This window comes from Pseudophryne corroboree, chromosome 3, assembly GCF_028390025.1.
Source record: "Pseudophryne corroboree isolate aPseCor3 chromosome 3, aPseCor3.hap2, whole genome shotgun sequence".
Classification (NCBI taxonomy): Eukaryota; Metazoa; Chordata; class Amphibia; order Anura; family Myobatrachidae; genus Pseudophryne; species Pseudophryne corroboree.
In genome coordinates, this window is record NC_086446.1 from 370,407,836 (window position 1) to 370,434,925 (window position 27,090).

At 44.3% G+C, this 27,090-nt stretch overlaps 1 protein-coding gene across 1 annotated transcript in view; it reads left to right on the forward strand.

Annotated features, from left to right (window-relative positions):
• Positions 1 to 26,746, forward strand: part of DLX4 (distal-less homeobox 4) — a 36,388-nt gene extending 9,642 nt beyond the window's left edge. Inside the window, exons 2-3 of the mRNA XM_063959889.1 lie at positions 6,035 to 6,228; positions 21,801 to 26,746. Of these exons, the coding sequence (XP_063815959.1) occupies positions 6,035 to 6,228; positions 21,801 to 22,043 (437 nt within the window). The 3' untranslated portion in view covers positions 22,044 to 26,746. The remainder of the gene's footprint in view (positions 1 to 6,034; positions 6,229 to 21,800) is intronic.
• The last annotated feature ends 344 nt before the right edge of the window (positions 26,747 to 27,090 follow it).

Below are 27,090 nucleotides of genomic sequence, written 5' to 3' on the forward strand. Positions count from 1 at the left end.
TGAGATTGTACAGTTTCCTATAATAAGAGGCAAATTGGTTTGCAATATCTTTTGGGTTCAGGGACAGCGATCCATCTGGGTTTGTCAAGTATTTAATTCTATTGATAAGGTTTTTCCCTCTGAGTTTCCGCGCCAGTAATTTACCCGCCCTATTACCTAATGTGTAATATTTTTGATTTAGGTTAGAGACTGCTCTTTGTACGTGCAAAAGGTAGAGACTGTTCAATTTCCTCTTTGCTTCAGTCAGGGACGCAAGGGTGAGATCGTCGGCAGGGGATTGTTTATGTTTGGTTTCTAGCGTCGTCACCTCCAACTCATAAGCCAACTGAACTTCCCGGTCTCGGCGCGCTATGTGAGCTGAGGCATGGATAGCTGCACCTCTCAGGACTGCTTTAAGGGCACACCAATGATTGGAAATAGAGGTATCAGCGGGGCTATTGGTGTCTAGATAAGAAGACAAGGCCTCTCGTAATATAGAGACTCCGTCCTCATCTTTCAAAATGTAATCCCGCAACCTCCAAGAGCGTGTTGTGGGGATAGCCGTTTTGTATGACCAAGACCAAAGTAATGGCGCATGGTCTGACCACGATATCGGCAATATTTTGACGTTAGGAATTGATTGTAATGTCCATTTATCCGTCAGGAGCAAATCGATCCTAGAATAGGATCTATGCACTGCCGAATAAAATGTATAGTCTCTAGCACCTATATTCCTGACCCTCCAAGCATCATATAAGTCAAATTCGGTTAGTAGGTGTGAAAAAGAGGAGGCCAGGGCTTTGGCTGCGTTAGCAGACTGTTTATCAAGTTTCGAGGATTTGTCTAGATTAGGGTCAGGGGCTAAATTAAAGTCACCCATCAGGAAAACCGCACCTTTCTTGACACTATACAGCTTTTGAAAAAAGGATTTCAGGAACCGGGGTTGATTAGAATTAGGGGCATAAAGGGAGACCAAAGTGACATATTTAGTTCGCAGTTTCCCCACTAGAATCAGATATCTGCCATTGCCATCTACCCACTTACCCTCCAATTGGAAAGAGCACGATTTATGGAAAAGGATAGCGACACCGTTCCTCTTAAACGGCCCACAGGAGACATAGTGAACCGGGTAATTGGTATTGGAGAACTGAGGAGGGGAGTGCAGTGGGAAGTGGGATTCCTGTATAGCTACTATGTCCGCCTTTTGATCTGCAAAATATTTTAGAGCCAGGCGCCTCTTATGGGGTGAGTTGAGCCCTTTAACATTAAGACTTAAAAAGGTGGCCATGTGGGAGGGTATAAGGGGGTGATACATAGCACAGCGAAAAGCATCAGTAACACTTGCATCCAAGTATAATACATAGCAGCACAGTCCTCTAAGACAGAAGAAGTAAAGTCAACATCAGTAAGGAGAAGAATATGAGAAGAGAAAACAGAACAAGAAATAAAACATGGGAAAAAAACAGAAATAGCATCCATAAAGGAGCTAGAGATCCCGTCACATGGGTATCGTGACGGACAGGTGTGGGTGGGTGGCATACCAGCCAAAATTACCCACCGTCGCCCCCAAACCAGAACATACTTAACAAATGATTATCAATCGCAAAAATAGATAAGATTAATAAATAAGGTCATCCTAAAATAAGGAGAAGTGGACGTTTACTATCTAATTGAAACATGAACAGTTCTACTTCTATCTAAGTTTTAACGAAAACATTGGAACATCCGACGAAAAGCATCGCCTATAATGAACACATAGCCACAGATAAACCTGTAGGGGAAAAAACAAAGGCTAAATAATAATTATCATATGGTTATTCCCAGGTGATTCTCAGCCCGGAGCCAATGTCCAGTCTTGGGCTATCCGTTTCGGTGATGTAGCGGGGGGAACAGGTTGCATATCGAGAAGGATGTCCCATTTTTTCAGAATTTTAGGTCCATCCTCAGGTGAGGTGATGACGGTAGTAATACCATTACGTAGCACAATCAGCTTAGTAGGGAATCCCCACTTATATTGGACTGTAGCTTTCCGTAGGGCTGATGTGATGTTAGAGAATGATCGCCTTTTGGCCATAGTCGCTGGAGACAGGTCCTGGAAAAGTTGAAGAGAATCCAGACAAGTCGCCGTAGGTGAAGAGGGCAGTGCTGCACGCAGGATCTTTTCCTTAATGTGAAAAAAATGAACCCTGAGAAGTGTGTCCCGGGAGGCCTGAGCAGGTGCTTGTCTAGACTTCGGGAGTCTATGGATCCTGTCGATCAGGAGATCAGGTAGCGGAACATCAGGTATCAATTTATGGAAAAGATCGGTGGCGTATCCATACAAGTCAGCATTTGAAACATCATCAGGGATGCCTCTTATTTTTATATTATTCCTACGTGAGCGGTCCTCTAAATCTGTAGTTTTGTCCCGGATGTTAGTGACCTCCTCCAGGAGAGAGTCATGTGCGGAAATCAAATCATTGTGTGATGTTACCAGCTCCTCCATCTTATGCTCAATGTGGTCCGTCCTGTCACCGATTTCAGAGATATCAGAGCGGAGAGCTTGTATATTAGATCTAAGCTCAGATGAAATGTCAGACTTGAAAGAGGCTAACAAGGAGTGGATAGAGCGTAACGTGACCGGGCCATCCAGAGAGTCCATATCAACTTGTGCGGCGTTAGCCGTGTTGCATATTTTTGATGAAGTTGATTGAGATGATTGAGCCAGAGTCGGCGAGGAAAGGGGTGCATGGGTCTTATTACCGGAGGAGGAGGACCCAAAAAAATTCACTTGTGAAGCAGATTTAGACCCCTTCGACTTCTTTGGAGGCATGTCGAGACGTCCCGAGAGGGGTTAGTAGATCATACAGGTAAAAAGAGGATGACCGTAGTGAGTGGTTATTCAGGCAGGAAGCGACGGTGAGATAGACATGGTGTTAAAAGGGCATATCTTCACGGGGGGAGTCGCACCCTATATATTGTAGTGGTTAGCAACGGGTGTAAAACTGCGTGATCCTGGGAAATCGGATGATATACACGAGGGAACAAAGCAGGGCCACGGGTCGTATGCTTCCTCCCTAGTCCCGTAATTCCGGGCTCCCAACCTGGGCCAGCCAGCGGTCAGGGTCTTCCGTGCAGGGGCTCGTAAATATCCAGGGAGACTCTGTGGGGTGGTTCAGGTGGAGAGTAGCTGGTTTACAATACTTGTATTCAGCTGCAGCAGCAGCAGCATCATCAGCAGCCGCAGCAGCAGCTCTATGCAGCCAGCACCCCTCTTCCACCTCCAATATGGCCGCCGCTGCTGGGTCCCTGCCTTATGTGGTGGCAGTACAGGGGTCCCCCACCGCTGTGCCAAATCACTGAGCCCACAAGCCCCCCTACAGATGGTGCATTCAGGTCTGGGGTCAGAGTGGCCTTTCTAACTGGCGCTACGTCCGCGCGCCCTGCTCTGCCCCAACCAAGATGGCCGCCGGCTCCGGACACTCGCGGCCGTCTCCGCGGGCTTCAGCGGCTCACCTCGTCTATCTCCGAGGTCTGACCGCCGCAGCACAGCTTCTCAGCAGTGGCGTGGAAGGGGGTATGATCGACGATAGCGGGGGCTGTTCTCATCCGCACGGCTCCCGGAGGGTCCCGATGTCCGGCCGGGGATCTGCCAAATCCAGGTCCCGGAGGTAGGCCGCAACCTGCTGGAGCAGGTTAAACCCACTCCCCGGCTCCGCAGCTTTCCCTCTCTAAGGGCTAGGGCACAGGGCAGTTGTGGAGGTCTCAGGATGGAGTAGTATATTGGGTGGGCGGCCAATAAGGGGGTTATTGGGAGTATTCTGGCACGAGCTCCCTTAGGACACAACCTAGCAGTCAGGCAGCAGGCCACACCCCCCTCGTGTGTAGTATTTTATATCTATCTTTAATAGAGAAACATTGGTACAAAACAATGCAGAGATTTAATAACTCCACAAATAATAATTAATGTTCATAATTAATATTTCTACATCAATTGTGATGTAGACACATTATTAAATTGACATTTATGTGACTGATTTACAGTAGTACAGAATATTACTTAGCCGTGGTCCATTTATATTGTGCTTGGTGAGTTAATATATAAGTTCATACATACCTTGTAATGAAATCTCTGCACTGTGAACTATACTGTAGTTATAAGTAAACTTGGTGCACTTAAGAATTAGCTACAGCACAAACAAAACCAGCTGCTTAGTTAAATGTGACAATTATTTTACAAATTAGACAAAAATATTACCATGGGATATAGATAACATAACATTTTATAACCATTATTTTTTTTAGTTATAGACTATTTGATTGCAATATTATTTGAAATTGATAAATGCATTATTTTATATACTGTAATTTACGAATATCTGCATAAAAATAATTTCTAGCTACTATATGTTCTTATATATCTTTGTACTGTATACTGTATCTACACTTAATTTTTCTGTGTGGAAAAAATGGCTATATAGTAAATCTGTGTACTTTGTTAAGAATTTAAAATATTTAATAGTGTAATCCAATTGAAAACCAAATATTTTATTTCAAAGACACAGAGAATGCTACAGCATTGTTATACATCCTAATTAGTGATACATAAATGTAGATATTTTACAACTTGAATACACTGATAAAATGTATTTCAATGGTATTATAATTCATTTTTATATTTTGAATGAACTGTAAGTTACAAATAAAGGAAAAATGCTGTTGCTAGTATTTTAAGTATGGTATAGCCATACCTGTATCTAGCAAGAAATAACTATAAATAAACAGTTTTATTAAATCAGTCATTAGAACTTGAAAGAACTTGTCTGTATGTATAAAAGGGAGCCGAGGAGGGCTGCGAAAATGTTAGCTATAGCAATCATATGCTTTGTTGGTGTAAAAAAAAAAAATGTACAGTATAAAATCATTCTGAAATAATGTGCCCTTGTGAAATACTTTTTATTACTATTTTTATTTGCCTACTAATTGAAGCTAATTAGAGGCAAAATACATTCTAAGATAAGTAGTATTTACTTTTACTATATATTTTTTTTCCATAAATGATTGGTGGAGTGTGGTTCATTTATGAAACAGTGTTACTCACATACTTTTACTGTAGGAACAGGAAAAAAGTGACATTGGTAGAACACAAACAGTAAATACACTAGAAACCAATGACCAGCTGAACAGTTCAGATTTTTTTAGGGCAATCCCAAATTTTGGCAGCAAAAGAGGATTGGGGACTAGGGCCCTCATTCTGAGTTGATCGCAGCAGCAAGAAAGTTAGCAATTGGGCAAAACCATGTGCACTGCAGGAGGGGTAGATATAACATGTGTAGAGAGAGTTAGATTTGGGTGGGGTGTGTTCAATCTGCAATCTAATTTGCAGTGTAAAAATAAAGCAGCCAGTATTTACCCTGCACAGAAACAAAATAACTCACCCAAATCTAACTCTCTCTGCACATGATATATCTGCTTCCCCTGCAGTGCACATGGTTTTGCCCAATTGCTAACTTTCTTGCTGCTGCGATCAACTCAGAATGAGGGCCTAGATACGTATGTGTACATTATTGACTTGAGCATTATAGGGCATATGGCAAAAAGGGCATATTTGGTCTCAAATTGTATTTTTGTTTGTTTGTTTTTGGAGGGGGGAGCATCAATGTGTTCCTAGCATGATTATAGACTGCACTCTCATATTTACCAACACTGAAAATAAATGTAAACAGTTTTTAATTTATTTTGTACAGTTTATTTTAGAGTTTACAAATTCCAATTTGACAAAGGGCACCACAAGGAGTGATGTCAAAGATCTCTTGTGTATATACTTATAGAGTACATTTATAGATTACACTATATTTACATCAGCTGGTAGTCTACTGTATGCCTTGTTTCTTATAAACTTTTGTGGCCATATGTATCAGCTCCTAACTGTCATTTTTCAAATACAGCCTGTAACATAGCAGTTAGGAACTGATTGGATGCTACTTTATCTCTCTCCAAGCTTTGTAGGGACATGCAGTGTTGTACTTAGTTTTCTTAGTTCCTTCATGTCACACTCATGCTGCATTCTTTTCAGAGTTGGAGAAAACTACAGTTATAGAAAATGGAGAAATCCGGATTAATGGAAAAGGGAAGAAAATTAGAAAGCCTCGAACAATATATTCCAGTTTGCAGCTGCAGGCATTAAATCAGAGGTTCCAACAAACACAGTATTTAGCCTTGCCAGAAAGGGCTGAGCTGGCTGCTCAGCTTGGCCTAACACAGACTCAGGTAAGGAGCAAGGTATTCTGGGTAAATAATCACATCCTACTAACATACACTGGCCCAGATTTATCAAGCCTTGGATAGCACGGTGATAAAGTACCAGCCAACCAGCTCATAACTGTCATTTTTCAAACACATCCTGTGACATGGAAGCTAGGAGCTGATTGGCTGGTACTTTATCACCGTGCTATTTATCACTCTCCAAGACTTGATAAGTGGGGCCATTGTTAGATACACGTTTTCAATGTCCGCTACATATTTATTCATTTGTCTGTTTACACTTCTGTACTTGAATATGAACTTGTGTAACTCATTATCATAAACTAGCTCTTTAGGAAATTACATTTTCTCTATCGTCCTAGTGGATGCTGGGGTTCCTGAAAGGACCATGGGGAATAGCGGCTCTGCAGGAGACAGGGCACAAAAAGTAAAGCTTTACGATCAGGTGGTGTGTACTGGCTCCTCCCCCCATGACCCTCCTCCAAGCCTCAGTTAGATTTTTGTGCCCGGCCGAGAAGGGTGCAATCTAGGTGGCTCTCCTAAAGAGCTGCTTAGAAAAGTTTAGCTTAGGTTTTTTATTTTACAGTGAGTCCTGCTGGCAACAGGGTCACTGCAACGAGGGACTTAGGGGAGAAGAAGTGAACTCACCTGCGTGCAGGATGGATTGGCTTCTTGGCTACTGGACATTAGCTCCAGAGGGACGATCACAGGTACAGCCTGGATGGTCACCGGAGCCTCGCCGCCGGCCCCCTTGCAGATGCTGAAACGAGAAGAGGTCCAGAATCGGCGGCAGAAGACTCCTCAGTCTTCTTAAGGTAGCGCACAGCACTGCAGCTGTGCGCCATTTTCCTCTCAGCACACTTCACACGGCAGTCACTGAGGGTGCAGGGCGCTGGGAGGGGGGCGCCCTGGGAGGCAAATGAAAACCTATTTTGGCTAAAAATACCTCACATATAGCCTCCGGGGGCTATATGGAGATATTTAACCCCTGCCAGAATCCACTAAAGAGCGGGAGACGAGCCCACCGAAAAAGGGGCGGGGCCTATCTCCTCAGCACACAGCGCCATTTTCCTCACACAGCTCCGCTGGTCAGGAAGGCTCCCAGGCTCTCCCCTGCACTGCACTACAGAAACAGGGTAAAACAAGAGAGGGGGGGCAAAATTGTGGCAAAATTATATTATTAAAGCAGCTATACAGGGAGCACTTATTATAAGGCTATCCCTGTCATATATAGCGCTTTTTGGTGTGTGCTGGCAAACTCTCCCTCTGTCTCCCCAAAGGGCTAGTGGGGTCCTGTCTTCTTTAAGAGCATTCCCTGTGTGTCTGCTGTGGGTCGGTACGTGTGTGTCGACATGTATGAGGACGATATTGGTGTGGAGGCGGAGCAATTGCCAAATATGGGGATGTCACCCCCTAGGGGGTCGACACCAGAATGGATGCCTTTTTTTATGGAATTACGGGATAGTGTCAACACGCTAAAGCAGTCGTTTGACGACATGAGACGGCCGGACAATCAATTAGCACCTGTCCAGGCGCCTCAAACACCGTCAGGGGCTGTAAAACGCCCTTTGCCTCAGTCGGTCGACACAGACCCAGACACAGGCACTGATTCCAGTGGCGACGGTGATGAATCAACCGTATTTTCCAGTAGGGCCACACGTTATATGATTTTGGCAATGAAGGAGGCGTTACATATTGCTGATACTACAGGTACCACAAAACAGGGTATTATGTGGGGTGTGAAAAAACTACCTATAGTTTTTCCTGAATCAGATGAATTAAATGAGGTGTGTGATGAAGCGTGGGTTGCCCCCGATAAAAAAAAGCTAATTTCAAAGAAGTTATTGGCTTTATACCCTTTCCCGCCAGAGGTTAGGGCGCGCTGGGAAACACCTCCTAGGGTGGACAAGGCGCTCACACGCTTATCAAAACAAGTGGCGTTACCCTCTCCTGAGACGGCCGCACTTAAAGATCCAGCAGATAGGAGGATGGAAAATATCCAAAAAAGTATATACACACATACAGGTGTTATACTACGACCAGCTATAGCGACAGCCTGGATGTGCAGTGCTGGGGTAGCTTGGTCAGAGTCCCTGATTGAAAATATTGATACCCTGGATAGGGACAATGTTTTACTGTCTTTAGAGCAAATAAAGGATGCATTTCTTTATATGCGTGATGCACAGAGGGATATTTGCACACTGGCATCACGGGTAAGTGCTATGTCCATTTCGGCCAGAAGAAGTTTATGGACGCGACAGTGGTCAGGTGATGCGGACTCAAAACGGCATATGGAAGTTTTGCCGTATAAAGGGGAGGAGTTATTTGGTGTCGGTCTATCGGATTTGGTGGCCACGGCTACAGCCGGGAAATCCACCTTTTTACCTCAAGTCACTCCCCAACAGAAAAAGACACCGACTTTTCAACCGCAGCCCTTTCGTTCCTTTAAAAACAAGAGAGCAAAGGGATATTCATATCTGCCACGAGGCAGAGGAAGGGGGAAGAGACTGCAACAGGCAGCTCCTTCCCAGGAACAGAAGCCCTCCCCCGCTTCTACAAAAGCCTCAGCATGACGCTGGGGCTTCTCAAGCGGACTCGGGGGCGGTGGGGGGTCGTCTCAAGAATTTCAGCGCGCAGTGGGCTCACTCGCAGGTAGATCCCTGGATCCTGCAGATAATATCTCAGGGGTACAGGTTGGAACTAGAGACGGATCCACCTCGCCGTTTCCTGAAGTCTGCTTTACCAACGTCCCCCTCCGACAGGGTGACGGTCTTGGAAGCCATTCACAAGCTGTACTCTCAGCAGGTGATAGTCAAGGTACCTCTTTTACAACAAGGAAAGGGGTATTATTCCACTCTATTTGTGGTACCGAAGCCGGATGGCTCGGTAAGACCTATTCTAAATTTGAAATCCTTGAACCTGTACATAAAGAAGTTCAAGTTCAAGATGGAGTCACTCAGAGCAGTGATAGCGAACCTGGAAGAAGGGGACTTTATGGTATCCTTGGACATCAAGGATGCGTATCTCCACGTTCCAATTTACCCCTCACACCAGGGGTACCTCAGGTTCGTCGTACAGAACTGTCACTATCAGTTTCAGACGCTGCCGTTTGGATTGTCCACGGCACCTCGGGTCTTTACCAAGGTAATGGCCGAGATGATGATTCTTCTTCGAAGAAAAGGCGTATTAATTATCCCATACTTGGACGATCTCCTAATAAGGGCAAGGTCCAGAGAACAGCTAGAGATGGGATTAGCACTGTCTCAAGAAGTGCTAAAACAGCACGGGTGGATTCTGAATATTCCAAAATCCCAGTTAATTCCGACAACACGTCTGCTGTTCCTAGGGATGATTCTGGACACGGTTCAGAAAAAGGTTTTTCTCCCGGAGGAAAAAGCCAAGGAGTTATCCGAACTTGTCAGGAACCTCCTAAAACCAGGAAAGGTGTCTGTACATCAATGCACAAGAGTCCTGGGAAAAATGGTGGCTTCTTACGAAGCAATTCCATTCGGCAGATTCCACGCAAGAATTTTCCAGAGGGATCTGTTGGACAAATGGTCAGGGTCGCATCTTCAGATGCACCAGCGGATAACCCTGTCTCCAAGGACAAGGGTATCTCTTCTGTGGTGGTTGCAGAGTGCTCATCTATTGGAGGGCCGCAGATTCGGCATACAGGATTGGATCCTGGTGACCACGGACGCCAGCCTGAGAGGCTGGGGAGCAGTCACACAAGGAAGAAACTTCCAGGGCGTGTGGTCGAGCCTGGAAACGTCTCTTCACATAAACATTCTGGAACTAAGAGCAATCTACAATGCTCTAAGCCAGGCAGAACCTCTGCTTCAAGGAAAACCGGTGTTGATCCAGTCGGACAACATCACGGCAGTCGCCCATGTGAACAGACAGGGCGGCACAAGAAGCAGGAGTGCAATGGCAGAAGCTGCAAGGATTCTTCGCTGGGCAGAGAATCATGTGATAGCACTGTCAGCAGTGTTCATCCCGGGAGTGGACAACTGGGAAGCAGACTTCCTCAGCAGACACGACCTTCACCCGGGAGAGTGGGGTCTTCATCCAGAAGTTTTCCACATGCTGGTAACCCGTTGGGAAAGACCAATGGTGGACATGATGGCGTCTCGCCTCAACAAAAAACTGGACAGGTATTGCGCCAGGTCAAGAGATCCGCAGGCAATAGCTGTGGACGCGCTGGTAACGCCTTGGGTGTACCAGTCGGTGTATGTGTTTCCTCCTCTGCCTCTCATACCAAAAGTATTGAGAATTATACGGCAAAGAGGCGTAAGAACGATACTAGTGGTTCCGGATTGGCCAAGAAGGACTTGGTACCCGGAACTTCAAGAGATGATCACGGAAGATCCGTGGCCTCTACCTCTGAGAAGGGACTTGCTTCAGCAGGGTCCCTGTCTGTTTCAAGACTTACCGCGGCTGCGTTTGACGGCATGGCGGTTGAACGCCGGATCCTAAAGGAAAAAGGCATGCCGGAAGAAGTCATTCCTACTTTGATTAAAGCAAGGAAGGAAGTAACCGCGCAACATTATCACCGCATTTGGCGAAAATATGTTGCGTGGTGCGAGGATCGGAGTGCTCCGACGGAGGAATTTCAACTGGGTCGATTCCTACATTTCCTGCAATCAGGATTGTCTATGGGTCTCAAATTGGGATCTATTAAGGTTCAAATTTCGGCCCTGTCGATTTTCTTCCAGAAAGAATTGGCTTCAGTTCCTGAAGTCCAGACTTTTGTTAAGGGAGTGCTGCATATACAGCCCCCTGTGGTGCCTCCAGTGGCACCGTGGGATCTCAATGTTGTTTTGGACTTTCTCAAATCTCATTGGTTTGAACCACTAAAAACTGTGGATTTGAAATATCTCACATGGAAAGTGACCATGCTACTAGCCCTGGCTTCGGCCAGGAGAGTGTCAGAACTGGCAGCTTTATCTTACAAAAGCCCATATCTGATTTTCCATTCGGACAGGGCAGAACTGCGGACTCGTCCGCATTTTCTCCCTAAGGTGGTGTCAGCATTTCATCTGAACCAGCCTATTGTAGTGCCTGCGGCTACAAGCGACTTGGAGGACTCCAAGTTGTTGGACGTTGTCAGAGCTTTAAAAATATACATTTCAAGGACAGCTGGAGTCAGGAAATCTGACTCACTGTTTATACTATATGCTCCCAACAAGTTGGGCGCTCCTGCGTCTAAGCAGACTATTGCTCGCTGGATTTGTAGTACGATTCAGCTTGCACATTCTGTGGCAGGCCTGCCACAGCCAAAATCGGTAAAAGCCCACTCCACAAGGAAGGTGGGTTCTTCTTGGGCGGCTGCCCGAGGGGTCTCGGCATTACAACTCTGCCGAGCGGCTACGTGGTCGGGGGAGAACACGTTTGTAAAATTCTACAAATTTGATACCCTGGCTAAGGAGGACCTGGAGTTCTCTCATTCAGTGCTGCAGAGTCATCCGCACTCTCCCGCCCGTTTGGGAGCTTTGGTATAATCCCCATGGTCCTTTCAGGAACCCCAGCATCCACTAGGACGATAGAGAAAATAAGAATTTACTTACCGATAATTCTATTTCTCGGAGTCCGTAGTGGATGCTGGGCGCCCATCCCAAGTGCGGATTATCTGCAATAATTGTACATAGTTATTGTTACCTAATTCGGGTTATTGTTGTAGGGAGCCATCTTTCAGAGGCTCCTCTGTTATCATACTGTTAACTGGGTTTAGATCACAGGTTGTACGGTGTGATTGGTGTGGCTGGTATGAGTCTTACCCGGGATTCATAAATCCTTCCTTATTGTGTACGCTCGTCCGGGCACAGTGTCCTAACTGAGGCTTGGAGGAGGGTCATGGGGGGAGGAGCCAGTACACACCACCTGATCGTAAAGCTTTACTTTTTGTGCCCTGTCTCCTGCGGAGCCGCTATTCCCCATGGTCCTTTCAGGAACCCCAGCATCCACTACGGACTCCGAGAAATAGAATTATCGGTAAGTAAATTCTTATTTTTTTCAAAATATTGTAAATCATATAAGAAAAGTGACTGCATTTTTAGGCAATTAAAAAAAATGTGCCTTTGACTGTTGCCCTAATCAGCCTTATCTTAGCATGAACCAACAATTTGTTTTCTATTACTTCTGTGATATTTGAAGGCATTTATCAAGGTATATATTTTCTTCCAGTGTATGGTCAACATTAACCTTAACTGCTCATCATACCTCCACAATTTTATAGCATGCAACATCTGTTTACCTCCGTTTGATCTTGCAGTCCAACTTTTAGCAAGTTAAAAAGAAACAAGCTGAAACAAAATCCTAAAATAAAGAACTATAAAACTAGTCTGTACTCTGTTGCACATTCACTGCTAATTCATTTTTCTCTGACGTCCTAGTGGATGCTGGGAACTCCGAAAGGACCATGGGGAATAGCGGCTCCGCAGGAGACTGGGCACAACTAAAGAAAGCTTTTAGGTCACCTGGTGTGCACTGGCTCCTCCCACTATGACCCTCCTCCGAGCCTCAGTTAGATTTTGTGCCCGGCCGAGGTTGGATGCACACTAGGGGCTCTCCTGAGCTTCTAAAAAGAAAGTATATAATTAGTTTTTTTATTTTACAGTGAGACCTGCTGGCAACAGGCTCACTGCAGCGAGGGACTAAGGGGAGAAGAAGCGAACCTACCTGCTTGCAGCTAGCTTGGGCTTCTTAGGCTACTGGACACCATTAGCTCCAGAGGGATCGACCGCATGGAACTGGCCTTGGTGTTCGGTCCCGGAGCCGCGCCGCCGTCCCCCTTACAGAGCCAGAAGCAAGAAGAGGTCCGGAAAATCGGCGGCAGAAGACATCAGTCTTCACCAAGGTAGCGCACAGCACTGCAGCTGTGCGCCATTGCTCCTCATACACACTTCACACTCCGGTCACTGAGGGTGCAGGGCGCTAGGGGGGGGCGCCCTGAGCAGCAATAAAAACACCTTGGCTGGCAAAAATACCACAATATATAGCCCCAGAGGCTATATATGTGATAATTACCCCTGCCAGAATCCATAAAAAAGCGGGAGAATAGTCAGCGAAAAAGAGGCAGAGCTATCTCCTTCAGCACACTGGCGCCATTTCTCCCTCACAGCTCCGCTGGAAGGAAGCTCCCTGGCTCTCCCCTGCAGTCTACACTACAGAAAAGGGTAAAAAAGAGAGGGGGGGCACTAAATTTAGGCGCAGTATATATAACAGCAGCTATAGGGGACATAATTCAGTTAGTCCCTGCATTATATAGCGCTCTGGTGTGTGCTGGCATACTCTCACTCTGTCTCCCCAAAGGGCTTTTGTGGGTCCTGTCCTCTGTTAGAGCATTCCCTGTGTGTGTGCGGTGTGTCGGTACGGCTGTGTCGACATGTTTGATGAGGATAATGATGTGGAGGCGGAGCAGATGCCTATAGAAGGGATGTCACCCCCTGCGGGGCAGACACCTGAGTGGATGGACTTATGGAAGGAATTGCGTGCACGTGTCGACTCCTTACACAAAAAATTTGATGACATGCCAAATGCGGGACAGCCGGCTTCTCAGCTCGTGCCTGTCCAGGCGTCTCAAAGGCCATCGGGGGCTCTAAAACGCCCGCTACCTCAGATGGCAGACGCGGATGTCGACACGGATACTAACACCAGTGTCGACGACAATGAGTCTAGTCTAATGTCCACTAAGGCCATTCGTTGCATGATTGAAGCAATGAAAGAGGTGTTACAAATTTCTGATATAAACCCAGGTACCACTAAAAAGGGTATTGTGTTTGGGGAGAAAAAACTACCCGTAGTTTTTTCCCCATCAGAAGAATTAAATGAAGTGTGTGAAGAAGCGTGGGCTTTCCCTGATAAAAGATTGGTAATCTCTAAGAAGTTACTAATGGCGTTCCCTTTCCCGCCAGAGGATAGGTCACGTTGGGAGACACCCCATAGGGTGGATAAAGCGCTCACACGTTTGTCTAAAAAGGTGGCACTACCGTCTCCGGATACGGCCGCCCTCAAGGAACCTGCTGATAGAAAGCAGGAGGCGATCCTGAAGTCTGTATATACACACTCAGGCATTATACTTAGACCAGCTATTGCGTCAGCATGGATGTGCAGTGCTGCCGCTGCGTGGTCAGATTCCCTGTCAGAAAATATTGACACCCTAGAGAGGGACACTATTCTGCTAACCATAGAGCATATAAAAGACTCAGTCTTATACATGAGAGATGCACAGAGGGAGATCTGCCGGCTGGCATCTAAAATAAGTGCATTGTCCATTTCTGCTAGGAGAGGCTTATGGACTCGCCAGTGGACAGGGGATGCAGATTCAAAAAGGCACATGGAAGTTTTGCCTTATAAGGGTGAGGAGTTATTTGGGGATGGTCTCTCGGACCTAGTTTCCACAGCAACTGCTGGGAAGTCAGCATTTTTACCCCATGTTCCCTCACAGCCTAAAAAGGCGCCGTTTTATCAGGTACAGTCCTTTCGGACTCATAAAAATAGGCGTGGAAAAGGCGGGCCCTTTCTGTCCAGAGGCAGAGGTAGGGGAAAAAGGCTGCAACAAACAGCAGGTTCCCAGGAGCAAAAGTCCTCCCCCGCTTCTTCCAAGTCCACCGCATGACGGTGGGGCTCCACAGGCGGAGCCAGGTACGGTGGGGGGCCGCCTCAAAAATTTCAGCGATCAGTGGGCTCGCTCACAGGTGGATCCATGGATCCTGCAAATAGTATCTCAAGGGTACAAACTGGAATTCGAGGCGTCTCCACCCCACCGGTTCCTAAAATCTGCCTTGCCGATTACTCCTTCAGACAGGGAGGCTGTGCTAGCGGCAGTTCACAAGCTGTATTCCCAGCAGGTGATAATCAAGGTGCCCCTACTTCAACAAGGACGGGGTTACTATTCCACACTGTTTGTGGTACCGAAACCGGACGGTTCGGTGAGACCCATTTTAAATTTGAAATCCTTGAACACATACATAAAAAAATTCAAGTTCAAGATGGAATCGCTCAGGGCGGTTATTGCAAGCCTGGACGAGGGGGATTACATGGTATCCCTGGACATCAAGGATGCTTACCTGCATGTCCCCATTTACACGTCTACTGTTCCTGGGTATGATTCTGGATACAGTCCAGAAAAAAGTGTTTCTCCCGGAGGAGAAAGCCAAGGAGCTGTCATCTCTAGTCAGAGACCTCCTGAAACCAAAACAGGTATTGGTGCATCACTGCATGCGGGTCCTGGGAAAGATGGTGGCTTCTTACGAAGCAATTCCTTTTCGGCAGGTTCCATGCCAGAATCTTTCAGTGGGACCTGTTGGACCAATGGTCCGGATCGCATCTTCAGATGCATCGCCTAATAACCCTGTCTCCAAGAAGCAGGGTGTCTCTGCTGTGGTGGCTGCAGAGTGCTCATCTTCTAGAGGGCCGCAGATTCGGCATACAGGACTGGGTCCTGGTGACCACGGATGCCAGCCTTCGAGGCTGGGGGGCAGTCACACAGGGAAGAAACTTCCAAGGACTATGGTCGAGTCAGGAGACTTCCCTTCACATAAATATTCTGGAACTAAGGGCCATTTACAATGCCCTAAGTCAGGCAAAATCCCTGCTTCTACACCAGCCGGTACTGATCCAGTCAGACAACATCACGGCAGTCGCCCATGTAAATCGACAGGGCGGCACAAGAAGCAGGATGGCAATGGCAGAAGCCACAAGGATTCTCCGATGGGCGGAAAATCACGTACTAGCACTGTCAGCAGTGTTCATTCCGGGAGTGGACAACTGGGAAGCAGACTTTCTCAGCAGGCACGACCTCCACCCGGGAGAGTGGGGACTTCATCCAGAAGTCTTCATGCTGATTGTAAATCGATGGGAACGGCCACAGGTGGACATGATGGCGTCCCGCCTAAACAAAAAACTAGAGAGATATTGCGCCAGGTCAAGGGACCCTCAGGCGATAGCTGTGGACGCTCTAGTGACACCGTGGGTGTACCAGTCAGTTTATGTGTTCCCTCCTCTGCCTCTCATACCAAGGGTACTGAGAATAATAAGAAAACGAGGAGTAAGAACAATACTCGTGGTTCCGGATTGGCCAAGACGCGTGTGGTACCCGGAACTTCAAGAGATGATCTCGGAGGACCCATGGCCTCTGCCGCTCAGACAGGACCTGCTGCAGCAGGGGCCCTGTCTGTTCCAAGACTTACCGCGGCTGCGTTTGACGGCATGGCGGTTGAACGCCGGATCCTGAAGGAAAAGGGCATTCCGGAGGAAGTCATTCCTACGCTGATTAAAGCCAGGAAAGATGTAACTGCAAAGCATTATCACCGCATATGGCGGAAATATGTTGCTTGGTGTGAGGCCAAAAAGGCCCCAACAGAGGAATTTCAACTAGGTCGATTTCTGCATTTCCTACAAGCAGGAGTGACTATGGGCCTGAAATTGGGCTCCAATAAGGTACAGATCTCGGCTCTGTCGATTTTCTTCCAGAAAGAACTAGCTTCACTACCTGAAGTTCAGACGTTTGTGAAAGGAGTGCTGCATATTCAGCCCCCGTTTGTGCCTCCAGTGGCACCTTGGGATCTCAACGTGGTGTTGAGTTTCTTAAAATCACATTGGTTTGAGCCACTTAAAACCGTGGATCTAAAATATCTCACGTGGAAAGTGGTCATGTTATTGGCCTTGGCTTCAGCCAGGCGTGTGTCAGAATTGGCAGCTTTGTCATGTAAAAGCCCTTATCTGATTTTCCATATGGATAGGGCGGAATTGAGGACTCGTCCTCAGTTTCTCCCTAAGGTGGTATCAGTTTTTCACTTGAACCAACCTATTGTGGTGCCTGCGGCTACTAGGGACTTGGAGGATTCCAAGTTACTGGACGTAGTCAGGGCCTTGAAAATTTATGTTTCCAGGATGGCTAGAGTCAGGAAAACTGACTCGCTATTTATCCTGTATGCACCCAACAAACTGGGTGCTCCTGCTTCTAAGCAGACTATTGCTCCCTGGATTTGTAGCACAATTCAGCTGGCGCATTCTGCGGCTGGACTGCCGCATCCTAAATCAGTAAAAGCCCATTCCACAAGAAAGGTGGGCTCATCTTGGGCGGCTGCCCGAGGGGTCTCGCTTTACAACTTTGCCGAGCTGCTACTTGGTCAGGGGCAAACACGTTTGCAAAATTCGACAAATTTGATACCCTGGCTGAGGAGGACCTTGAGTTCTCTCATTCGGTGCTGCAGAGTCATCCGCACTCTCCCGCCCGTTTGGGAGCTTTGGTATAATCCCCATGGTCCTTTCGGAGTTCCCAGCATCCACTAGGACGTCAGAGAAAATAAGATTTTACTCACCGGTAAATCTATTTCTCGTAGTCCGTAGTGGATGCTGGGCGCCCATCCCAAGTGCGGATTGTCTGCAATACTTGTACATAGTTATTGTTAACTAAAGGGTTATTGTTGAGCCATCTGTTGAGAGGCTCAGTTGTTTTCATACTGTTAAACTGGGTATAGTATCACGAGTTATACGGTGTGATTGGTGTGGCTGGTAGGAGTCTTACCCGGGATTCAAAATCCTTCCTTATTATGTCAGCTCGTCCGGGCACAGTGTCCTAACTGAGGCTTGGAGGAGGGTCATAGTGGGAGGAGCCAGTGCACACCAGGTGACCTAAAAGCTTTCTTTAGTTGTGCCCAGTCTCCTGCGGAGCCGCTATTCCCCATGGTCCTTTCGGAGTTCCCAGCATCCACTACGGACTACGAGAAATAGATTTACCGGTGAGTAAAATCTTATTTTAATTCTCAAGAAGTAATTTTTTCCACCCTTTTGCACGTCAATTAAAGATTTTATCTGATTGGATAGAAAGTCCAAACTGTTAGATTCTTTAGAAATATTTTAAACGTTTCTGCCTTTTTCCATGTATCTGACCGACTTATATACTTATATAGATGTCATGGTAAACGGACTTGCAGCCAATGATATTTGAATAAACATTAGTGCCGTATACATGCAGCCTCTAGTGTTCATTACAGTGTCGGGCTTGTGCAGCCTCTAGTGATGGTTGGTAATAGATACTTGTGCAGAGCATATAGGCCTTGTGCAGAGCATATAGAGCATATAGGCCTAGGATGTGAATTTTGGAGATTAAAGGGTCTATCCATGAAGCAGTAAAAAGAGAAGTGAGCCAACGTAGATGTTGTACCATGGCAACCAATCAGTGTTGAGGTAATATTTATAAAATGCATTCTATAAAAGTATACATAGCAGCTGATTGGTTGCCATGGACAACTTCTCCACTGGCTCACTTCTTCACTCTTATCACTGCTTCATACATTTACCGGTCCTCACTATCCTGTAATGTGAATAAGGTTGCATTACTGTGTGGCGTAATTTGAACTGGAGGTATTATTGTGTGGCCAAGCCCCTTCCCAGAAAGAACATGCCCCATTTTTGGGAAGTGTGTCTTCGGTGTGCACTGTCCCTATTTAAAATATGGTGGGTGCTGGTACAGGGCACCAAAATGAGGATTGCTATGGGTGTTGCTGGCTGCTGCTGTGATCTGTGCTGCTGGGTGCTGTGCTGGGAGATGGGTGCTGGGTCAGAGGTGGAACTAATGGCAGTGTTAGGGGGCACCAGCCAAAATCTTGCCTATGGCATCAAATTGGTTAGGGCCAGCTTTGCCAACCTGTGTTACCTATTTCTACATTATCCCAACCTCTTCCCCATATCTGTTTTACTTCACCTTTCAGTAAATCTTACATGCCACCCCTGCTCTATCCCTCATAGCACAGGAACGGCAGCGTAGCTATACTCATGTCATGACGGGACAGCTCCAACTTTCCGTGGCTACTTCTACTCCGGGCACACAGCCAATAGGCATGCAGGTCTTAGATCCACAGAATGCTCCCTATTCTGTAGACTCACTTACCTTCAGAGGCAACAGCTCTTGTTGTAGGTAGAGTCCAGTCTCCTTGGGGCATAATGGTGTGATGCGCTATGTGTTGGAGGGGCAGGGCCAAATGCATTATGCCAACGGAGGGCGAGGCTCTGATTGTGGTCAGTCTAGCTACTAAGAACTCCCCCTGCATGAGCCACTTTTGCTCTACACCAGAGGTTCTCATATGCAGTCCTCAAAGCACCCCAATGGTCAAGGTTTTAAGTATATCTGTACTTGGCCACAGGTGACTGATTAGTACCTCTGCCAATTTGATTTAACCATCTGTGCTGAGCCTTGGGCGTACTTAAAATATGGACTGTTGGGGTGCCTTGAGCACCGCGTTTGAGAACCTCTGCTCTACACTAAAAATGTAACTCTTCTGTAGACAGATTTTAAATCTACGATAATTCCAGTGTATTATGAACAGTTTTTTATTTTCATGAATATTGCTTCAACCCACAACATGGTACTGTAGCTTTCCTGTTTGCCTGTTTGTTAATGACATGTAATCATCAGTTTTATAGGAATGCAGTAGTGGATTAGAACTGTCATAACCCCAAAATTCATAATGTGTGTTATTCTTATTTATTTGACCACATGCTGTCACATTTTTCACTATTTTTATATGTTGCAGGAACATTATTTTAACTATGGGAAATGAAAAAGAAAGGGAACACGTAATTGGGAAGCTTGCAGTGATTTCTAAAACACTAGTAGAAAGCATAACAAATCAGCTTTGTAAACTGCTAATAGGATTGCAGCATTAGTGAAAACTAATAGCATAAAAATATCAAACTCTGAAAATATCAAACTCACAATTCTTTCACTAAATACATCACTACGGGGCATACAGTATTTATCACAACCCACATGTCAGATGCAGATGGGATGTGATAAATTTCCCCAAATCCACAGTGGGGTCATTCCATGAAAATGTCCTTTTTATGTAACGTTTGTTACCGGTTTTCATGACAAGCTTTGCATCAAAATTAAAGCAAATCATGTACCACACAAACAACATTTACTTTGCACAAAATATTCAAAACACATTCTCAAAAAAATATATTTCACATGAAATATATCTCAAAATGTAACGTTTGTTACCATGGAATGACCCAGTGCTATAATTGAATATATTGCAGGGTGCATCAATTATCGCATGCAGGATGCATCAATTATCACATGCAGGGACAGAGCTTGCAAGCGAATACTGACCGAACTGCTCAGGGTATTTTTCGTGAAAAATACCCTGAGAATCTAAGCCTGTATGACCCCCTGCAACTCCCATGGCCACTCCCCTCCCCAAGAGGACACTTCCCTGCTGTGACTCCTGTATCTGGTAAGTAATGTGAGCTGAGATGCTGCAAATTACCAGCATTTCTGTTCACTTTACTGATCACAGGTGTCACAGCAGCAGCACAGTAACAGATGATCGGCGCTCACTGATCACCGGTTCCTGGGTGCAGGTAAATGTCTGTTTGTTTTTTACACAGTGATCAGCCTGTGGTCTATCAGACATACATGAATGATCACAGGGGCCATATCCGAGCTCAGCCTTAACTACCAGCAGGCAGAGAAGGCTGAGCAGCAGTAGGGAAACTGGAGGGAAGCCTGGATAATGATATCTCAAGGGGATGTAGTTACTATCCTGGCGATCATGATCCTGGTGGTCAGAATACAGATGCTGGGATCCCGACCACCGAGAATGCCGTCAGCTGCACCAAGCCTATTCCTACTCGTGGGTGTCCATGACACCCATAGAGTGGGAATAGAACCTGTAGTGAGTGCAGCTAGCCACCGAGCCCACAAGGGGCTTTCTAGTGCTCGCCCCACTAACTGCATTTTGGTGGAAGGAATGTGGAAGGGATCCCGGGGTTGGTATTCTGACCTCCGGTATCCCAACCACCGGGATTTCATTACCAACCCATCTCAAGATAGCGTTATTATCATAGGGCTCCCTCTGGTATTCTTTTGCAATTTTTTTTTTAGTACATTAGGGCAGATTGAATTTCCCTTCACAAGTATGGAAACTGCAATATGTTTACTAAAAAACATGCAAATCTAAGGGCTTGGATGAGAATTTTGCTAATTCTACTCCAATTGTCCATTAGTTTATTTAGGTAATACCTAAATAATGGGAAAAGGGTGTGAAATCACCCTTTTTCACATTATATTAGTAAAAATATTGATAAATATGCTTTTTAATCCAATATGGTTGTGAAAACAATGTTGGTTGCTGCAATATACTGACATTTTCATGATGCCCAGACTTTGACCCGACTTGTCTTTAATTTTATGTAAAACCTTCACCCCTCTTATAACTGACACCTTAGACATTTTTGTTTTACGTACACTTTACAGATCAGAACTGCACTACTATTTGGCGCTCATCTGGATACTATGTGGTGCTATTTGCATGTATAGACAATGGCAAGTGTTCATCAACAGTTTTTTTTCCATTTAACATGGCTCTATTTTACTCCCTTCCAGCCATGTTGGTGTACTTGATCCTCAAAATCACAATGGGTATTGGCATCTTTGGAACTAAGGAGGGGGCTGTCCTGCAATTTCTAGTCATAAATCTAACCACACCTATGTCTAGTGTGTTTTGTATAAGTTTGCAACATTGTGTTACTTAAAATAAACATGTATATTCATTTTTCCTATATGATAGGTGAAAATATGGTTTCAGAACAAGAGGTCCAAGTACAAGAAGTTTGTAAAACAAGGTTCTAGTATTCCAGATGGAGACCAGGCTCATACATCATCTTCGCTCTCTCCATGTTCCCCTAATGTTACTCCACACTGGGACTTTCCTTCAGCTGGAAAAACAGCTCCAATTCCTTCCAATTACTTGAATAATTATAACCCTTGGTATCAGACTCCAGATACTTTATCAAGACCGCCGATGATATAACAAAAATGAAAAATGGTCCCTTTACAGTCTTTGCCTTGCACAAATATCAAAAGTGTCAGTTTGGATGTCTTGTGAAAAAAGGGCATGGTTATGGTTTGTATGAGGAGGCCCCTCTCCAAATACAATCTTCCATGTGGAAAGAGAAAAGGAAACTTTGGTGTGAACTTATTCATCTCCTAGAGGCATTAGATGGCAGTACCATGCACGCAGACATTCTGCATTAATATCCATTTGATGGAAGACACATGTTTGAAACTATCTTTTTTTTTAATCACTGCTCAGAATACAGTAGATACACACAAATGAACAGGAGGTTAGAAAAACTATGAGCAGGACAACGTGGTAAAATGTATTGCTTAGTCAATACCAAGAACAAAAGTCCATTTTGCTTTAATTGACAATTAATTTAATTTCTATGGTTACCTTGAACACATTATTTTTCTAAACTGTGGACCCTCCATTTTTTCTAATAAAAATAGTACCAAAAATCTATACATAGTTCATCTCGTGGGTTGAGACAGCGTTTATTCTATCAATTTACCTAGTGACTAAGGATGTCATTGAGGCATCATTGAGGCATGAGGCATGAGGAAGTCTTGCTTAATGTGAACATTGGTTTAGCCCACAAAATAATGGCTTCCACAATATACTTGAAATGTGAAAATAGAATCTTTCAACTAAATACAACTATTGCAACATAAGGAACATATCTTTATGAGAGGAATCTACTGTCACCATGTCAACTGAAGATTAATTTAAGAGCTTTTATTTATCTGGCCTGAATTAGGAACATGGACATTATAAAATGAAATAAAACAACTTATGAACGAAGCAGGTCTGACAACTGAGACATAAAAGAGGTGAAGGAGCCATACTGTATATTGCCTCCAGGATTTTTAAGGATGTGTGTCATGTCTTAAAAAGACCAAACACTTGTATTTTAAACATGACACTTGGTATTGGCAAGTAGAATTGCAAAGGGCAGATGAATATAGGCAGAAAACATTCACCTCAGTCATCTAATTATGTGATGAAGAAGAGACAGATATGTATGCACATCAAGAGCCTTTAAGGCTCACCTCTAGTCAGACTTAACCCCTTTTGCCAAGAGCACCTGTACCTGTCCTGCAAGAAATGGATCAGTACAAATATTCTCATCATTACTGTTAAATAAACAGTATAGTGCATCTGTCATCTACACACAATGCAGACTGCCAGTTTGTTGAATCAAAATTCTTAAAAATACAGCCTCTTCATTTGTTACTAAGGCACTTCTTAATAAGATATTCCTCAGGATTGGTTCTCCAAGTGAATTCAAAGGCTGTATTTTCACAAATGTTGGTTCAACAAACAAAATAGTTTCTGCTGCTGTCTGTAGGCAATATCAATATGCAATAAACATTTCTAGGTTTTAAAGTTCTTAGAACTACAGACTGAGCTACTGTTGGATATATAAAAAAATGGAATTATTAAACAAACATATGAGCAAATGATAAATTATTGTGCAGAAACTTGTATTAAAGTCATGTGATCATCTATGCTGTTTGGTTTATGGTCTAGTGCTGATGGTCACATGACTGGGGCAATGGCTTGGCAGAAGAGGTGAGAATAGTTTTGATAGTTCAGATATGAACACACAAAATATACCTTTAGCTACACAGCAGAATCTGTACAATATTTTGGGAGAGAGATCAAGGCTGTATGTACAAAGCCTTATGGTGAGAATTATCAAAGCTTGGAAAGAGATCAAGTGGAGAGAGCTAAAGAAGCAATCAGCTCCTAACTGTCATGTTACCGACTATGTTCGAAAAATGACATCTATGAGCTATTTGGTTGGTACTTAATCTCTTTACACTTTATCTCTCTCCAAGCTTTGATAAACACCTCCCTTCCCCCTGGAGAGAGATAAAGTTAAGTTGTTGCCCAAACCAACCGATTAGCTTCTGTCATTTCAAAGACTGTGAAGTTGATGTATCAAGCAGTGAACAGAAAGAAGATGTGGACAAGCTTCTAGCTATCATTTTATAAAAGGTACTAGATAAATGCTAACTTGAAGCTGATTGGCTGCTATGGGCAACTTTTCAATTGGTCCACTCTTTTCACTGCTTAAAATGGGTTCCGGGTGATAGATCGAAAGTCAGTAGGTCGACAGTCAATAGGTTGACCTCATATGGTCGAAATGCATTAGGTCAACAGGTACAAAAGGTCAACATGTTAAAGATCGCCAGTGCTTAAGGTTTGACAGGTATAAAAAAGGTCAGCATGGCAATGGTCGACACACATAGTTCATAGTTTTCACAAGTTTTTTTTCCAACTATTTCATAATTTAAAATCTACATGGACTATGACTGGGAATAGTAACCTGTGACAAATGCAGCGGTAGTGGAGTGAGACACCTTGCCCGAAGCGTGGTGAACGTACATGTTTCCACTACTTTGGCTTACATTTGGTTAAGCATGCAAAATGACACAAAAAAACCTTGTATCGACCATTTTGATGTTGACCTTTTAACACTTTCGAACATTTGTACCTATCAACGTTTTGTACTGTCTTCCTTTTCCATGTTGACCTTTTGACCCTGTTGAATTTCGACCATATGGGGTTGACCTAATTATGAACGATCTTATGGACCACACCCGCTTCTCCAAGGCTTGATACATCTCCTCTAAAGTACAAATGTTGCCCATACCAACCCTAATTAGCTTCTAACTTTCATTTTACAGGCTGTGCTAGAAGGGGATTGGTTGCTATACGCAACCTCTCCACTTTATCTCTCTTGAAGGTTTGATACATCTCTCTGTTTTTACATGGTCCTTGGGTTTAATTTTAACAGAGGAAATGTTAAAATCATGATAAGTAATATTACTAATTAGTAATTAGAAATCATGGTGGAACATTTGTAGCATCTAGGTATTCAGACATCCTGCAATCACCAGGCTTTTGTATTGTGTTTATAAACAAATGACCTCCAAAAAATGAAGAGGCATTTCTTTATATTGTTTAATTTATCATTATAACTTTTATAAATTAATCAATCTTTAAAATAATATAATTGAAAATTACATTTTCTTTCAATATTTATCATATGCTAAATACAGTGTGTATCAACCTCTCTCACACTCCTAACTCCTAACCTAATACTTCTCCTCACCCCACCACACACCCCAACTCTCTCCCACAGCAAGAAAAAAGTTTATTTTTTTGCAGGACAGGAACAGGCTATGGTCAGACTGAATGAGATTTAGAGCCTTACTGCATATAGCAACATACAGGGAAAACCCAAAGTAATATATTTATGTTTTGCAATGCAGAATTCACCAATAAACCATTTTCTAGGATTTGTGTGAAGGGTTTTAGACATATAAATTATTTGCTTCGGTCTTTCCACAATTGCTAAGTGAATTTTCTTTTTCTTTTAAGCTTATGTTATGATTGTCTGGGTCTTTCTGACCCTAAGGCTGTCTGAAGCTGGTAGTGTTGCAACCTAGGTCACTGAACATGAGTTTTAAGCCGTGTCACAGCAGCTTGAATCCCTGTTTACAATGCAGACTGGACCTAGGTTATTGCTGGGCTTCCCTCTGCCGGCACTTTGAGATGACATCATCTCCAAGCGCCAGAGATCCAGCTCTCCATACAGTGTAAACCGGGTTGGATGACCCAGGTCACCTGTTTACACTGCCCTGGTACACAAGTACAACCCTGCTTGCTACCCGAATTGGATTGCTGGTTCAGTCGACCCGGGTTTTTCTTAAGGGATCCTTTTACACAGAGGCAACCCGGCAATCACTTGAGTTATTTGGGCAGTGTAAAAGGAGTATTAGTGTATAGTACCTCCAGCTGTTCTCTAGTATACAGATGTCTTAGTATGGACAAACACAAGTGGCAACAGGAGGAACAGAGAAATGCTGCATGACAGAATTTAGGTCACATGAAAGCAAAGGCATGACTAGGGGGATGCAGGGAGTGTAGATTGCACTCAGGTGTCACCCTTCCAGGGGGTGACACCAAAAAGCAGAGCTCCTATAAGCCGGGGTGCTGCACTGGGACATTATCCCGTCACTGAGAAGGAGCAGGCAGTGCAGGCAGAGTTTCTGGGGGCAGACCAGCATCTCCAGGAATGCTGAGCAAGGCCCTGGAGTGATGAAAGTGTGGGCCTGCTGTAAAGCCACACCCACTTCCTGCAAGGCCACCCTCCTTGAGGCTGCGGGTGGTGCTAAATTGGTGCATCTGGTGCAAGCTACTGCACGAAAGTGATCCAGGCAAGATGTAAAATAGGTTCAATCATTTTGTATACCAGTCCCCTGACCCCCTTCCCCCCACCCTTATTTCACCTCCTGCGACAAAGTGTCTCATAGCTAGAAAGTCTACATTGGGGGGGAAAGAATTGCATTTTGGAAAGCAGATAACATCACTCCCTGGATTTTTTTTAATACTCAAAAATACCAAAATAGTTAAATACTTAACTATTCTATTCTTCCTACTTGTGACAGATATCTCAAGTTATATAAAATGTTTACAGAATTTTTTAAGGCTATTAAATTGGCACAGAAATATGTGTATATTGTTTTTTAACTTAATATTTTTAGATCAAACTACAAACCAATTTTATGAGGGTTACAATCTTAAAACATTATTTATAAAGAAATGTGGTTATTGTATTCTCAATACCAGCACAATTTGGTATTCTATAGATAAACATTCCTGGCAATTCAAATATAGATTTTTTTTTTCTTACAAATATGTTTATGATCTTGTAATTTTAATGTATTTTTTCAATTGCTTTGTATGGAATAACTGTACGGGTTAATAAAATTTGTATTTAAAATTATTTTTCAATACTGTCTTAAATTCTTAAGTGGAAAAAAAAATGTGTATGCCCATCAAGCCTTGGGTAACATGGCAACAGTGGAGTGAAGCCATTTTGGGATTACAGGTGAGTGAACAGGTGTGGAAAGTACCAAGACAGTTGCTGTCAGGTTCTGTACCACTATGGCAAGAGCTGGTTCAGAATCCAGATGAGTAATTTTTTTTAATGTTTTATATTCTG